The sequence below is a fragment of the Myotis daubentonii genome, chromosome 4 (assembly GCF_963259705.1).
Source record: "Myotis daubentonii chromosome 4, mMyoDau2.1, whole genome shotgun sequence".
NCBI lineage: Eukaryota > Metazoa > Chordata > Mammalia > Chiroptera > Vespertilionidae > Myotis > Myotis daubentonii.
Genome location: NC_081843.1, coordinates 105,720,990 through 105,738,779, shown reverse-complemented (window position 1 = coordinate 105,738,779; position 17,790 = coordinate 105,720,990). Strand labels below are relative to the sequence as shown.

Sequence of the window (17,790 nt, the reverse complement as noted above, 5' to 3'; positions counted from 1 at the left end):
TACTCCAGTGTAATAGGGAGCGAGATATATTCCCCATTGTTCTTATTGAACTTTTCTTCAGAAAACATGTCTGGCTTGTTTAGACTCAAGGTGTATTTGAACAATGACTTCTATGTCTCTGCAGATGCCTTTCCCTACTTTCCTATCTTGCTCATCCTGCTTCCTTGCCAATGAATTCTTAATTCAGTATAACATCAAATTTAGGCTTTTGTGTGAGTCCAATGCCAGAAAAGCAAAGGCTGAGGAGCAGGTAAACAATTGGAGAAGATTGTTTTCACCTGTTTAAGGTGTTAAGTGTGTGAGCATGCTTCCACTTCGAGGATCTCTATTTTTATTAACTAGCCTTGATTCTCACCCTGTTTTTCATTCTTAATTCTATTAGAGATCATTCACTCAGTACACATTTAATGAGTTCCTAGTATATACTGGTCACTAGAGAGACAAAGATATTAAGACACAGTCTCTGCACTCAAGAAGCTCATAGTTTTGTCCTCACCAGTGTGGCTCAGTATGGTCATCGCATGCACCAAAGGTCATAGGTTTGATTCCTGGTGAGGGCACACAACCAGGTTGCAGGTTTGATCCCAGCTTGAGGTGCATGGGGGAGGCAACCAATCAATGTTTCTCTCTCACATTGATGCTCCTCTTTCTCACTCTCTCTCTCTCCTCCTCCCTTCCTCTTTCTCCCTAAAATCAAGGAAAACATGTCTTTGGGTGAGGATTAAAAAAAATAAATAAAAAGTAGAAGTGTAGTGACAGAGAAGGAGTGGTCAGGGAGAACTTAGGAAGAATGCTGTGCCCTGTAAGAGTGTTTACTGAAAAGAAGAAGGTCAGCTGAGCAGAAGGGGTTGAAGATAGACAGGGTAGCATGAAGCAAGGCAAAGGGGCAATCAATAGCATTCCCCCCAAATTATCAACAATTCTCAGCTGATGAAGAATGTAAAGAAATGAAGATGGAGTCAGGCCATGGAGCACCTTATGTGGCCTGTCAAGAAGTTGGACTTTTTCTTGCAGGGGATAGAAGGTCATGATCAGGTTCTAAGAACAGAGTAACCTCGTTAAACTTGAGTTTTATATCCGTCTATAGTAGCCTTACTTTTTTCCGCCGAGATGAAAGGCAGGGAGAAAAGTTGAGAGTGCACTTCAGCCGTTGAAGTAAAAGATGCTGAGACCCTGAACTATGACATTTGAAAATACAAGGAAAACAATTCATCATCACTTAATGATGGAACAGTTGCAGGAAATGAGGAAATGGGAGTTATGCCTGTGGATGGCATTATGAGGGAAAATGAAAGTGGAATATTTTCTACTGATGATCAGAGTAAATGAAAGCATGGCAAGAGCAGGTAGGTAGTAAAACACACGATTAGGAACATTTTCTTGTTATCCTGATTTTACATTATGTTGAGAATTTGTAGTACAGAGGAATGCTTTGCATTTAAGCATGTGAGTTCTTTGGGTCCATTTTTCTGCTCACTTTTTCTATCATCTTTCTGTATTCCCTCCATAACATTTGATTCTGAAATCCTTACTTGTCCCTGCTCATTTAAAATAAATTCTTAGTTTTATTGTAACCTCCTGTGTTTTGATCTATCTTCATCCCTGATGCTATCTCTGGGATTACCTGTGTCTCCCTGCTATAGCCTGACCCACCCTCCTTGGAATCTCTCCAGGCCTCAGGGAACCCAACCTGCTTCCAATGTCCTAAGATTCTGCTCTGCAGTGAAGGGGATTTGGATTTAATACAGATTCTGAAATCCAACCAAGAGAAAAAGCTAAGCATATAGAGATTTAAAAACAAACAAACAAATAATATCTTACTTTTTTTAAATATAAAGAGAATTGAATTTTGTTTCCCAATGCAAAAAGATTTGCTTATTCCTATTTGATTGAGGACTTTATTGAGAATACAAGCTAATCATTAGCATAGCAGATATCCTGCACAGAAGGGCTCGGATGGGAGCTTAAGGGGCTTTATGTGATTTGATTTGAAATGGAAAGACAAAGTTTCAGAGCAGAGAAATGAGCAGCTTGTAACCATAAAGGAAGATTAACCTGGCACTGGTGAAATTTTCAGTGGTAGCGAAAACAGACTAAAGGATGGAAGGCAACTAGTTATGGTGCAGCTACTCCCTGTGAGAAGAACACAGTTAGGGTGATGGCATTAGGAATGAAGACAAGGGTCTGGGCATAAGATGTCTTACCACGGTTAATTGATTAGCATTTGGTGATTGACTAAATGTGAAGAGCGGGAAAAAAACTCAAAAAAAGGATCAACGTTTTATATTTCACATGAACGTAAGAAAATGACTGAAACATTTATGGAGATTTCAAAAGATAAATATTTCAGCATTGAATGATTACATTACTTTATGAAATAGTTTATCATACATATGAGGCTGGGTGATATCATGTAGCTTTTGAGAAACTGGAGTTTATGGCAAGAACTTGGAGCTCACACTTACAGAATGGAAGTGTGAGGTCAAATAGATAGAAGAGAGCAAATTCAGAAAGGCAGAATGTCAAGTCAATGGCTCAGTAATGGTTCAGTGCTTAAGCTGCCCTCCCCCCCCAAACAAAACAGAACAAAACAAAACAAAACAAAACAAAACCTCAGGTGTGTATTTTGTTAACAGTTTAAATGTTCCCAACAAGGGCTCAAAAGCAAAGGCCTTGATCATTAACAGGTCATTGATAACTTTCAAGGGAACAGTTTTGGTAAAGATGTGATCAAATCACAATGCAAGGATTATATTGGGAATCTTTTGACAAGGTTGGTAGTAAAAGAAAGAAAAAAGAGCAAAGCATTGATTGTTAAGAAATACGAACATGAAAGAGAATGTTCTTTCGGTCCAGGGGTGACCTGAACATTCTAGAAGGCAGAGGGGGGATTTCTGGGGAAGGATGGAAAGAAGACCCAAAGCAATGTATTGTAATGAGGTTATAAGAAATTACTTGCAACAGGTGAGGTGAGTGTGTGAGTGAATCTAGGGGATGAACAGGGAAAATAAACATGGAAAAATAGTGGAAATCAGAAAAATAAAGAAACAATATGTAATAATGATAAGAGGGTGGAAGATTGGGAAGATATGGACAATCAGGACACATGAAGGAACTTTCATAACTGGGGATACAGAAATAAACAGTTCTGAGAATCATAATTAAAACAATTTCCAGTATTTATTTTAAATATATTTTTATTGATTTCAGAGAAAAAGAAGAGGAAGAGAGAGATAGAAACTTCAATGAAGAGAATCATTAATCGGCTGCCTTCTACATGCCCCACAGTGGGGATTGAGTCTGAAACCTGGGCATGTGCCCTGACCAGGAATCGAACCATGACTTTCTGGTTCATAGGTTGACATTCAACCTCTAGGCCACACCGCTTGGGCAATTTCCAGTATTTTTTTTTTAACAATGAAATACATGTATATGGAAAAACATAATAAAGAATATGGGCAAAAAACGATGTCTTATCATTTAATTCCAATATTTCTTTTGAGCAATGTGATAGCATGGACCTCAGGATTTCCCGTAAACAGAGAAAGCAATGACCAAGGAGGTCCAGGACTAGAAACCTTACCTCTCTCAGAGGATCGTTCAGTTCATTGAGAATATTTTCCTCATCAAAGATCTTCCCTTGGTATCTGTGCTCATAGTAATCATGAATCTTCTGACGCATATCAGCTGGCAACTTGTGGAATGACATGTATTGTTCCACTTGCTTATACTGTAAGGAAAGGAAAAAAGAAAATGAAAAACCATTGTTAGGCTGAATGAGAAATCGTCATGTTACTTTGCTATATTCAATAACACCTGGATAACAATAACAAAAAGAAGTAATTCTTTAAAGGGAAGAAACTTATGCACTAGGTTTTAATGTCACTATTCTGTGTCACATATTGTAGAAGGTATTTATTTAGGTAAATCTTTCCTGTAATAACCTAAGATGTTATGGAGAGAAGGCACAAAAGGATTTCAGAGTGAGTTTAAGGTTGTAGTCCCAGAAAAACCAATAATGGGGTAAAAATAAAATTTTTACACACACGCACACACACACATATTCTTTTTTAAAATTTCATTTTTAGCTGAGTTCCAAAAGAAGTATGAAGCTACACTTTGGGTTTTAATTTGGAGAAAGAATCTGGTAACTTTGGACAATACAAAAAGTTTTATCTTAAATCTTACAGGGAAAGAGCAGACCTAATTCAGTTTTGAACATCTAGGCAGGGAACTTGGCAGCTGTTTGCAAGTCAAGAAACAGATGCCTTGCAAAGTAAGAGAATGTGTCCTGCTTCAATTTAGGACCCAGGAGAACATGAGGGTGAGACTAGATCCACCTAATTTCATAGCAGGAAGTTAACTCAAACAGTTAAGTTCATTTAACCAAGAAGTTCTTAAACTTGGGTATTTATAAACTTAGGTGGGGTTGTTGTTCTTTGGGAATGCAGATTTTCAGGCTTAACTCTGAGATGATTCCCTTGGTGTACAGGCCCCTCTGAATTTACAGACATGCTCACATACACACACAAAGTCACTATTTTTTTTTAAACATCCCTGCTAGTTAACAGGACATGGTAGCACCCATGTTGCGTGGGAGCTTATTAGAAGGGAATTTCAGGCTTCACCCCAGATCTATGAAATCAGCATCGATATCTTAAAAGGACCCCAGATGACTCATCACTTTTACATTTGAAAAACGCCTTTAATGTTTCCAAAACAGGTAGTTGTAGGGCCCAGCTATAGGGTTAAGCCGACTGACCTGTTGGCAAAGCCACAAATAAGTCCCAGCTTAGAGGGCACAGTCCTCTTAGCATAATTAGGCTTGACCTTATGACACTCCCTTCGTCTTATCTGGGTAGCTAATGGGCTAAGGCAGCCGTGGGCAAACTATGGCCCACGGGCCTGATCCGGCCCGTTTGAAATGAATAAAACTAAAAAAAAAAAAAAGACCGTACCCTTTTATGTAATGATGTTTACTTTGAATTTATATTAGTTCACACAAACACTCCATCCATGCTTTGGTTCTGGCCCTCTGGTCCAGTTTAAGAACCCATTGTGGCCCTCGAGTCAAAAAGTTTGCCCACCCCTGGGCTAAGGAAAATGTAGCAAGTGCTGCCAAAGCAAGTGAAACTCACAAGAACATTGTAACTATGGTAACCACTACCTTGTTTACCTCTGGCTATAAAATAAAGGCTCAGCTTGCCTCTGGATCTCTCTCTGTGACCTCAGCCAGGCACAGGAAGATCCACCTAGACCCAGCTTATTCTCTTTGTCATCTCTCCATCCTTCACCGCCCTCACTCAGGCTTGTGGAACCCTTGGCTGAGCTGGCCTCGCACAGTTATGAGGCCATACTTTGAAAAAGTGAATTAAAACTCTCAAAATTAGTTTCATTGAACAGAAATAAAGTTGATAATAAAAATAAAATAGTAAGTAATAAAATCAGATAAAGATACTGGAATACGATTCTTCCTTTAAACAAAACACAGTTGGTGCATTACCACGGGAAGCTTTTTCTCATATCTTTCAGATAGCAGAGTTCTGTCTATAAAATCTAGGTCTTCTGCCTCCTTGTCTGCACTTCTTGTGATTATAATTGCAATTGATAACAAACACAGCTAATTAATAACAGCAACTGAATTTCTTTAATTTTCCCACATACTTTCCTTACCTATAAAGCTCATATTGTTTGGATGTTCCCTTTGAGAGCTTAGAATCCTCTAATGAAATACAATTTTGTCATGAGAATTCCTTTATTTGGTCACCAGATTATCCCCTTGGAGTACTGAAGCCCCCAAATGAATATATATGAAGCAACTAGCTTACGATGTAAGCATTTTGAATTTTAGGCACCGATGCTGTCACAGCCATTGTGTGTAAATGGCTTCTAGCATGTACTTGAGAACTACAGGGTTAATATTTCCTGAAGAGCTCACAATCCATATGCCTGCCTAACCTCAGATGCTTGCTAGCTCATTTCTGGAAACCTGGATTCAGTCTGCTGGGCCCTCACCAGCTGGTCCATAGGAAAGCAACTCCCATGGCCTTCTCTACCGACCGCTCTGGAGGGTGAAGCTGATTTGCAGCTGGTCTGGAAACACTCTATCTTTATTTCTGGAGACATTTCTGTGCTTACTTTTTAATCTTAGGCAAAAAGAGGGCAGTGGAATATGTGATGGACTTTTCAGGGTCTAAAATGCCACTGGAGACCCCCATGGTTAACTTCTGCACTAATGACTTACAACTAATCTACTTGATTTTGATATCATTGTCATTAACCTAGTTATTAATAACAGGAAATGAGCAAAGGGAAGGCCAAATATTATAGACATATCATTTGGGCAGTTTCACCAGTAAGCTAAAGCTTTAGGGAGCCACCGGTCTATTCCCTGCAGACCGCCGGGGGAAGGGACTGCAGAGGGAGGAGAACAGACACATGCCCATTGGAGTTGGGGTGGCATTGGGAAGGTATTTGCTTGTCAGTCACACCTGGAAACCGGTCATTGGCCAGAATGGGCGTGGCCATGGCAGGGCATGAAATTGGGGATACTTAATCCCTCCCACATTGGAATTCGTGAACTTGGGGTGTAACACTTGACTCCTGCCTTTGTGGGGCTCTATCGCTCCTCTTCCTGACACTGGCCTACATGACCCATGATGCTGAACTGGACCCGGCTGCAACATGGAATGGAAACTCTGGACACTGGCTTTGCTTTTAGCTCTACTGAACCCTCAGCTATACTTCTATGACTGGAATGGCACTTTGGAAACCCAGGGGTGTAATCCCACAAATAAAAACCACTCATCCTCCCATGCAAGTCTCAGAAAATTCTTTTCCTCACGATATCATAAGGACCCCACACTCAGCACCCAGTGGGGAAGAGGACACCCAATTTCCCTGATATCGGTTTAACTAGTCTGGCTCAACTAGATCAAACGCTACGGGGAGCTTTGTGGGTGAGCTCTCCCCACACCAAGGCTCCCCGCACAGATCCTGATGGAAGAAACCAGAGACAGCTCACCCCAGGTGCTCCCCACGGGGAGCTCACCCTGGGAAAGGCGCTGGCTTCTGATGCTTATTTGTGTGTCTTTCTCTGCGGTGTGGTCCCTTTGCCTTTAAACAAAAGCCTCCTATGAGCAAGTCTGGCATCTGATGCGTCCTGTCAAACACCCGGACTTGGGAAAATAGAACAGCTTCAGACAATAGGACGACTGCAGCTTGGACACTGACTACAGTGATGAAAGTCCTTTTTGTTCTGGCCAAATAAAGGATTCGCTACCAGCTGGTGTCCAGCAGTCTCTGCTTACCCTTCTCAATAAGCTTCCTGTCCAAACACTGCTTGGAGTGGTGAGAATGTTCAACCGTAGAACATTGAGCTCTAGATTTCTCAATTCTTTGTAAGCATCTTAGGGGTATAAGACGCAGTGTTAACCGTGTGGTATTCATTTGGAGGAAATCTGCGTCTATGTGGAAAGGCCTAGTCATCTAGAGGAAAAATTAGCTGCTCCATGTCTGTCTCTGGAATTGGAAAACGAATCCTTGATTAGCTGCTTACAAATACCACATGCGAAACTATTTTATTTTTAAGGCAAGTCGGTGTTGGTTGAAATCCAGTTCTTTTTCCTTATAAAATTAATTTCATTCCTTTAGGCTTCAGTGTCTAATCTGCAGCAAAAGGGTGTTAGGCCAAATGATGTACCTTGTTCCTTCAGAACAAAATTTCTATAGGTATTTCTTGTCACTTATCCATACTGAGCCAAGTTTGAATTCTGAGCCTATACTATGCATTTTTTTACCATTCACTGACATGGGAATTATTGATCTAACAAATGTTAATTGATTGCTGTGTGCTAATGGTTCTCAAGGGGCAGCTGTCAAACACCAGTACCACCTGGGATGTTAGAAAGGCACATTTGTATTCTCCACCCGGACCTACTGAATTAGAATTGCAAACTCTAAGCTGTGTGTGTTTTAACAGACTCTCAATTCACTAAAATATCAGAACCACTTTGATATGCCAAGTACTGTGATAACTTAGGACATAAGGAAGTACAGTGAGTGAGAGTCAGGAAAGAAAAGAAATTCAGTTTGACAAGTTAAGATTAAGATGCCCACGGCTCATCCTAATGCATATCTATAGGTCAGGTACTCAGGAAAGAAAATACACATAGTTGATGACTCAGGGGTCACTAAGGAAGGAGGAGTCAAACAAGGAGAGAAAAGACAAAATTTTAAAAGCAGTGGAGTCATGGAGATTGATCAAGGTAAGGGAACTAACATTTGCCAGCAAGATGTGTGAGCAGAACCCAATAAAAATGATTAGCAGAACCCAAAGAAGGACAAAGTATTGAGAGGCGTGCTCAAAGGAATATTCTCTAAGAAAAGGGGTATTGGATATTGTCCAGTAAATTTGGAAATGAGGTAGTAATCCTCCTTAGAACTAATGGGATAGCCCTAGCCGGTTTGGCTCAGTGGATAGAGCGTCAGCCTGAGGACTGAAGGGTCCAGTTCAATTCTAGCCAAGAGCACATGCCTGGGTTGCAGGCTCGATTCCTGGTAGGGGGTGTGCAGGAGGCAGCCAATCAATGATTCTCTCCCATCATTGATGTTTCTATCTTTCTCTCCCTCTCCCTTCCTCTCTAAAATCAATAAAATGTATTTTTTTTTTTAAAAAGAACTAACAGGATAGTCTTTTGATACCCAAATATCATTGTATACACTGAAGATGACTGGAAGATAGGAATCACAAGTTATACTTTTCATTTTATTACAAGAACCAATGATATAATAATAAAAAATTAGTAAGTTAAGTCAAATGGAGCTCTTAGTTTATGATTCTAACTCTAGCCTTCAAATCTATAAAACATTGAATAGAAGTAGTTAACTTTTTACTGAAGTCTGTCTCTCAGAATGCATGGAATTGCTGTACAACAATGTGTTTTCTGGAATCTCAGGAGATTTTTTACAATGTAGCCCATGCTGACAGCAAACACTTAACCTGTGGGATGTCTCTGTGTAACTTGAGATGGCAACAATGATTGTCATTGCATCACTTTTTAAAGTTTTTATATAGGGAGACTCCAAATGATCCCAGGAACAATGATTACAGGTTATTGCCACCAATAAGCCTCCTTGGTAGAGTGCAGCCAAGATTTTGGAGATGAGATTTTGGAGATGACAGTGAATGCTCCCAGGTAACCCACGACTGAGCTACTTCCTTCTTTTTATTACTTAGCTTGCCTTGAAAATGAGCAGATTCCAAAACATTTTCCAAAAGTCAGGGTAGCTCTGTTTAAGACTTAACCAAGCAAGTAGTTGACAAAACAAAAATAATGACAAGTCAGTGTATTTAAGAATTAGAATAATTTTCGTGTCTCTTTTATAATAAACTAATGATATCCAAACTGATGACATCCAGCGTCTCTTAAAATCTAGTTTCACTGTACTGATATAAACATTTCCAAATAAAAATATATGAATAAATGGAAAAAAAAGAATTAGAATAAAATACTTAATTACCAAGTAAATAAATTGTTCCTATAAAACACTCTTAGAAAGTTAATGTTTTAGTTAATTTATATATATATAAAAGCCTAAGCGACCAAATGACCTGTCAACCCATCACAATGATGCACACTAACCACCAGGGGGCAGATGCTCAACACAGGAGTTGGTCAGTGCACTCCCACAGGCAACCTCCCAGGCCAGCCAACCTTCCATGGTCCCTCCCCCAGCCAACTGGCCCCGATCAGCCCCAATCAGGACTGGGTGAGACGCCCCGATCGGCTGCAAATGTAGGTCAGGCTGAGGGACCCCGCCCTTACACGAATTCGTGCACTGGGCCTCTAGTTTTAGAATAAAAGTCAAGGATATAGATGAGTGCTAGAAATGGAAACATTCATTATCATGATAATAGAGTTTAAATCTGTGCTTGTGTATTTTAAAATCTTTTAGAGTATTTTATTGCTCTAAATGGCTTTGATTTTTATTATTGCACCTTTTCCAAGTGTGTGTGTGTGTGTGTGTGTGAAAGTTATTTTGATTGTTAATTACAGATTTACATATTGACCCACTGTGGTAACCTAATCACACTCTCATTTTTCAATAGGATCATTTAAAACATAATGTGCTAGCTAAACACTCTTTTTTAAAATTAAATTTATTGGAGTGACATTGGTTAATAGGATCACATAGGTTTCAAGACACTACCTCATACATGTTAGAATGGCTATTCTCAACAAGACAGGTAATGACAAATGTTGGAGAGGTTGTGAAGAAAATAGAGCCCTCATTCACTGCTGGCAGGAATGTAGAATGGTGCAGCCACTATGGAAAACAGTATGGAGGCTCCTCTAAACACTCTTATTTAACACCCCCAACAATTTCTTTCACCCACAGATGACGACCTTACCTAAATTTTTTTTAAAAAGTAGAAGCTGCCGAAACCGGTTTGGCTCAGTGGATAGAGTATCGGCTTGCGGACTGGGGGGTCCCAGGTTCGATTCCGGTCAAGGGCATGTACCTGGGTTGCAGGCACATCCCCAGTAGGAGATGTGCAGGAGGCAGCTGATCAATGTTTCTCTCTCATCGATGTTTCTGGCTCTCTATCTCTCTCCCTTCCTCTCTGTAAAAAATCAATAAAATATATTTAAAAAAAATAAAAAAAATAAAATAAAAAGTAGAAGCTTTTCAATAAGAACATCTATTAACTCATTTAGAAAGATACCTGTTTTTTTCTTCTTGCTCTTATAACAATAAAAAAAGTGTCTTTCCTCTTATTTGAAGTTAATCTTTCAACTGTGTTTGAATATCTCCTCCTTAGCTCCTCTCAGAAACATTACCCTGTGTGCTATAGTATCTATCTTACAACTTTATCTTTCTCTGTACGTATTGGTTCTAGCCAAATAGCTTTCAAATATACTTGCCTTTTATTACAAAGAATAATAACAACAATAATAAGTAACCCTTAGATATTATAAACTATTTTCCAGGCACTCAACTAAACAGTTTACTCATATTTGCTCATTTTATCCTCACAACAACCTTATGAGATTGTACCATTATCTTCACTTTACAGATGATGAAACTGAGGCACACAGGATTTAAATAACTTATGTCAAGTCACACAGCTAATCAGAGTTGAAGTGAGGATTTGAACCTAGGCCATCTGGATTCAGTTTGTATCCTTATTCAGTACCTGATATTCCTGTCTTTAAAAAAAAAAGCATCTCAATTGAGCATAAGCAACCCTCAATCTACCACCCAACTTTTTTCCTTCCCTTTCTCAATCAATTTCTAAAAAAGTGGTCTATACTCATTATCTCACTGTCTATCCCTCTTAGAACATTAAACACAGGATTATAGCTCCCATTTCTTCTGCTCCACTAATACTCTTACATTTAAATGATTTCCCAATGATTGCCATGATAATTAGATACAAAGCATCTTATTTGGTATGAAGAGCAATGGACATTAGTAGCTGACCCTGCTGATGCCCCATGTAAACCCCTGACCTTGCCAGGTGACTACCTCTAACTTCAACTATACGTATGCTGATAGTCCATCTCAGGGTTTCTGCCTGAGAACTTCCTGAGAAATTTAGAAAAGTTGCTCAGCTTAAGGTAGAGTTGCATGGAAGTTTGGGAATGGGGAAAGTGTAGGTAATACTACCCAGAGTAACATTCAATCAATGAGAAACCGGAGTCTCCACATTTGTGTCATAGCCTCCCTTCCTTCAGAGAGACAAATCTATGGTGCATTCTGCATCTTTCCTCAAGGGCATCAGTGGGACCACGTGCACTTGTCCATGTTGGAGAACAACTCAATCAAATACATTTCATTGGCTTTACCCAAGTCTTACTCTTTGTGCTCCCCATTCTGCTTCTTGGAGAATTCTGCTCCTTGGAATTATCTCCCAATAAATTACCTGTGCCCAAATCCTTTTCTCAGGCTCTTTTAGGAGAACCCAAATTAAGACAACATTATTATTGATCCTTTCCTCCAGAAGGCATCTAGCCCCTGGCTTCTCCATCTATATACTCTTCTTGCTTCCTCTTTCCTCTCTGGTTGCTTTTTGCAGTCTTATTTGTTGATGTCTCTTTATATGTTGGTGTTTCAAAGGCCTATCCTTACAGACTTTTTAAAATATTTGACCTCACATATTTTCCATGAGTAATCTTTCCCTTACCTGACTTTAGTTACTGTCATTTACTACTGATCGCCAATCAATAACCCCAGCAGAGAACTAACTCCTGATCTCCAGACTCATCTGTCCATCTTCCACTTGAGCATCCACCTTTAAAACATGTCTCAAAGCACATCAAACACAACGTGCCCCCAACTGAGGTCATCTCCCTTCTCCCCCACACTTCTCTGTCCAACCAACAGCCTAAGCTGTAGATCTGGTTTAGACGACAATTATCTCTCTGTTTCCAATACATTTTACCTTTATTCTCTATACACTAACCACATTGCCACTTGGGAGTCCAGTTTCTCTGAGTATTTTTCCTTACCACCTGGCTTGACTCAAACTTTAATAAACATTCAGATAACATGGGGATTTCACTAACATGAAGATCCCTATTCAGGATGGGTGGTGCTGGAACTGAGATTTGGCATTTCTAACAATATCCTAGATCAGTGGTTCTCAACCTTCTGGCCCTTTAAATACAGTTCCTCATGTTGTGACCCAACCATAAAATTATTTTCGTTGCTACTTCATAACTGTAATGTTGCTACTGTGATGAATCATAATGTAAATATCTGATATGCAGGATGGTCTTAGGCGATCCCTATGAAAGGGTCGTTCAACTGCCGAAGGGGTCGCAACCCACAGGTTGAGAACTGCTGTCCTAGATGATGCTTATGCCAGTTATCAGAAACTCACAGTAGAAAGGTCTCGATTAGATTAGGTGGGCCATTTAGTGTCCCTCCCCACCAAGCCCACACCCTGGCTCTTTTCCCACTATCATAATTGCTTATTAAGTTTTCTATATTGTCCAGTAGATCATAAGCACCTTGAATTGTATTTTCACTGATGTAGCTCTATTTTCTAATACAGTGATTCACATATAGTAGCTGTTAAATATTTGCTGGATTAGTTATATATGTTCTAAAATATTCTTTTTTTGTAAACTATATTGTTTAGTCTTGATTGGGAACCGGATTTAAATTAAGTTTTGAAGTACTACCAAAATGACATCAGACAGTTTTGTGTGATAAGGCCAAATATATGTAAAACACTTAAATTCCTTACTTCTTTTTTTAAAAATCTAATTATTCATTGGAAAGATAAACCAAACACCTATTAATTGTGACAAAATGTTTATCCCCCCCACCTTCTCAGGAGTATAATATGCCTTATTTGAAGTAGCTTAAAGATCTATAACTTAGTTCATTGACTTTACTTTAAATGATTTGTCATTTAATTTTAAAAATTAGATGTTGAAGGACAAAGTGTTTCCTAAACTATGAAGTCTGCTAGTCATAAATCTACAGGTAATATTTCACACCAACGTTAAATTGTATAGGCTACCCATGATTGCAGCTTTTATAGTAACAATTTGTGTTATTGCAATTCAAATAGTATACATTTTAAAAAAATTGTGTGCTTTGAATGTTGTCACATTTTGTCCTTTGTGTGTGTGTTTAAAATTATTCAATGAAAAGATGGTAGTTTAGTTTTTAACCCTACATTGGGAAGATATATTCACTCTCTCTGTAATGGAGTTGAACATTTCTTTTACCAATACCCTCTTTCTATCACCCTTAACCATTTAGAAAATGTTTTTATTGGTTTCAGAGAGCGGAAGGGAGAGGGAGAGAGGGATAGAAACATCAATGATAAGGAAGAATCATTAATCTGCTGCCTCCTGTATACCTCCTACTAGGGATTGAGCCTGCAATCTGGGCATGTGCCCTGACCTGGAGTTGAACTATGACATCTTGGTTCATGGGTTGAAACTCAACCACTGAGCCCCACCAGCTGGGCCTCAGCTTTCAGGGATGGGTGATAAATTATTTACATAAGGCCTGTATAATTTGGTGCATTAAAAAGATTAATACTTTAAAACTAAGGATGTCATTAAAAATATCACTGATATTCTTCATTATTGTTGGTCAAAATATTTCTTCACATTAGTAACAGCTTGATTTGCTTTTGAAAGTCTCTTTGTTTTTTTAATATAATTGTTTTTATTTCACTGTCCACAGCTTTCCAAATTTAAAGCAACTGCATAGCTGAGGATAAACAATAATACTAAGAGTAAATATCATCTGGAGAATAATTAAAAGATGACAATGAATTAAAGACTCCTCACCATGGAGAACAACACATCTGATGAAGAAAGGAGCTTTACAATACTTAAAATGAGTACTCCTCTGTCTTACTTTGTTTTTCAAAAATGAGTAATTCTAACAAAGATTAATCCAATCTATACAAATTAAAAGCATGATTTTCGTTAAGAGCATAACATATAACAAGATTGAAATGGATGTGATTATAGTACTTATCATGTCTGAGGTGATGTGCTATTAAGAAGCAATGAAGCAACACAAACATATATTAAACACAGCCAATCAAAACCCACGTTTCAGACCTGAGTATTGATCAGGTGTTAGTCTCACATGGAACAATTTAAAACCTGTGTTAACCCACTGGGGAAGTTACAATATGTACTAACTATAATAATCTTGGGAAATATCTACCAGAGAGTAAGGGGATGTTAGAAGAAAGTGCTAAGTACAGCTCTGTGGAATGAGAAGAAGCATAGAGGTCTTATTTAAGTAAGGTCAAATTTTAACAAAAGGTGAATATTGTCAGTTGATTTAAAAAGAAAATACAAACACACATATATATGTTTGTATTTTGTGAATATACATATCAACATACAGAAATATGGATTCCTGAATATAAGTGTACAAAGTGGTTTTTAATGCCAGCATCATCACATCATGATTAATAATACTAGGGAAAGGAGATATTTTCAGAAACCCAGTCATGGAATTTATAAAAGGAAAGGATCTGAACCTTATCAACTCAAACACTATGAAACTAGTAGTCCTGGGTTAATACAAAATATGACATTGTAAGTTCCACCATACGATGTTTCCTGGAGTGGTGAGAGATGACAAAGCCTTCCCATCTAACTAGCATAAATTTGAAAGTGCCTTGTTACAGTTAGAAGAATTAGCAAGAGTACAAAACAAGCTTGCCAGCGAAACATCTTAGCAGCAGGTGAGAGCAGCTGTTCACTGAAATATGAGGGACCTTCTGCAAGGCCAGCGGTGTCAGCCACCATATGAAGATGAGTCTAGACCCATGTCTTATTGAGAAGGGAATGGACTGGCTGTTATTGGCCAAGCAAAGTGAAGAGGTAGATCCAAGAAAGGGACCAATGGGCCACTGGATACCCACCGTCAAAGCCAGGTAAACAGAGACAGCAAAGCGAAGGAGTTTTGAATCCTGTTCCACTCTATCATAAGGGGCCAGGGGTTGACATTGTTTCTAATAATCAGCAAGATGTTTTTTGTTAATTTACTTTGATAGGAGAAATACAGCTTTTGTTTCACTTGGTAAGTATTTATGGCCTTAAGTTGTAATTTCTCAAAATAAACTGAGGCTTCAAGATGGTAACACTGTTTAATGGTTTTCTTTTCTCTTTTCTATTCTTGTGCTGAAAGACCTTAAGGAGGTGGACTTGGTCAACAGTCATTCCTAATGAGTATCTTTTTAGCTAGATGTGCAGCCAGCCACTTTCCTAGAATTTAGTTGGGAAGTGAAGGAGGGTTATAGATATTAACATAGAAATGAGAAGTGATAGAGGAATTGGGAAATTATTCTAATGCCCCTCTTCTGTTCATAATCAACATTCATGGATGGAGAATGTTGTCAACTTCGAGTTTCCTGGCTTTTAATAACAGTATATATTCATTGAGAAGTCTTAAAATGATATCTGCAGTCTAGACCTCTTTCAATCAGTTTCTTTATGTTCAATTTCCCAATTGGTATCTCCTCTTGGATGTATAATAAGGAGCTGACAATTGACACATCTAAGGCTGAAATCCTCCCCTAAACCTCCTATCACCCTAGAATAGCTCATGGCTGCATATCACATAATGATGACTTTCTACTAGCTGAGATTGGAAACATTGCATTGCTTTTGTCATATCTTTTTGTCTTATACACTACTTCTGTTGGTGAATTTTATTCTATGCACATATTTCTTAATTTACAGCTTTGTTAAATTTTAATTTACATAGAGTAAAAATTCTCACTGTAAGTGTTCATTTTCGTGAGCAATCACGTTTTGGAACATTTCCATCATTCTGCACAGTTCCCTCACTCTCTGGGGGGTTACCCCACGTCCCCACCACTGGTCTCAGGAAACTTCTGATCTATTTTGTGTCACTTGCTTTGCCTTTTCTACAATTGTAAATAAATAGAACAATATCATCTTCAATCTTCGGCATCTGGCATTTTTTCACTTAGCATGATGTCTCCAAGATACATCTATGTTGCATATATCAGTACATATTCTTATAATGTTTCTATTGCTGAGTAATATTTTTGGATCTTTTATAATATACTAGAGGCCCAATGCACAAAATTCATGCAAGAGTAGGCCTTCCTTCCCCCAGCTGCCAGCACCGGCTTCCCTCTGGCACCCGGGACCCGGGCTTCCCTTGCAGCCCCGGCTTCATCTGGAAGGACAGAAGGACATCTGGAAGGACGTCCAGTCTAATTAGCATATTACGCTTTTATTATTATAGATTCGCCTAGCCATCTCTACTCCTGCAAACTTGGTCTAAGTCATCATCATCTCTTATACAGATGACTTCAAAAGCCTTCTCACTGGATCTCTCTGCTTTGACTGCTCATACTTTCTTCTCAGCCCAGGAGCCAGTGTTATCCTTCTAGAATGTAAGTCTGACCATGCCATGCCTTTGCTTAAAACCTTCCAAGTATTCCAGTCTTAGAGGAAATGTGGACATCTTTCAATAACCTACAAGGCCACATGTGAACTTGCCGCCTCTACCTTCTCCTACAATACTGCTTGCTCCCTGAGCTCCTATCTGATTGGTGTCCTTCGCCTGGAAATATAGGAGGATATCAAGAGTATCAGGAAGTACAAGAGTCCCAGAGAAGACAGGGAATAAATACACCACATCTTCCTGCATCCTGTTTCCCTCAGTGGTGATAAATAGAAAGCCTTGTAACATTAAAATAAAATAAATTGTAGAATATAGTGTAAAATGCATTTAACTTTTAAATGCATTTTCCTATTGAGACAAGTGGCTTTAGTCTATACCCCAGAACACTCCCGTGTGTGTTTACATTTCTCTGCATTTTAGTCACACAAGGTAAAGAAGTGTGAAAGTCAGGGACTTGATCATTCTGGGTCACGAGCGTGACGAGTTTTAATTACAGCATTAGCTGAGCTGAGACTGATGTAGGCAAACCTCTAAGAAAGGATAATTTTAGCTCTGTATTTTCTTAAATCGAGTTTTCAAGTCTGTAACAACAATAACAATGACAACAACAAACCATGTTTTGCAAGAGGACTCTGGTTGTAACGGGAGTGTTCCTTCATGGGGTGGAATTCAGACAGACATAGCTGTTTTTACGAGGAGAAAATGAAAATGGTATGGGAATGATAGTTCTTTGAAAAATATATCACTGGCTCTGGTTTACCGCTAATGGAGTGTATGAAGACACTACAATATGAAAAACAAAAGACTGTTTCAGTTCCTCAAACAGATAAAACTTTATATGAAGCGATCAACTAT

At 38.8% G+C, this 17,790-nt stretch overlaps 1 protein-coding gene across 1 annotated transcript in view; it reads right to left on the bottom strand.

The window, feature by feature from the left end:
- HCN1 (hyperpolarization activated cyclic nucleotide gated potassium channel 1) overlaps nucleotides 1-17,790 on the bottom strand; it is a 310,164-nt gene that overhangs the window by 48,123 nt on the left and 244,251 nt on the right. The window contains exon 5 of the mRNA XM_059694808.1: nucleotides 3,584-3,730. Within this exon, the coding sequence (XP_059550791.1) occupies nucleotides 3,584-3,730 (147 nt within the window). The remainder of the gene's footprint in view (nucleotides 1-3,583; nucleotides 3,731-17,790) is intronic.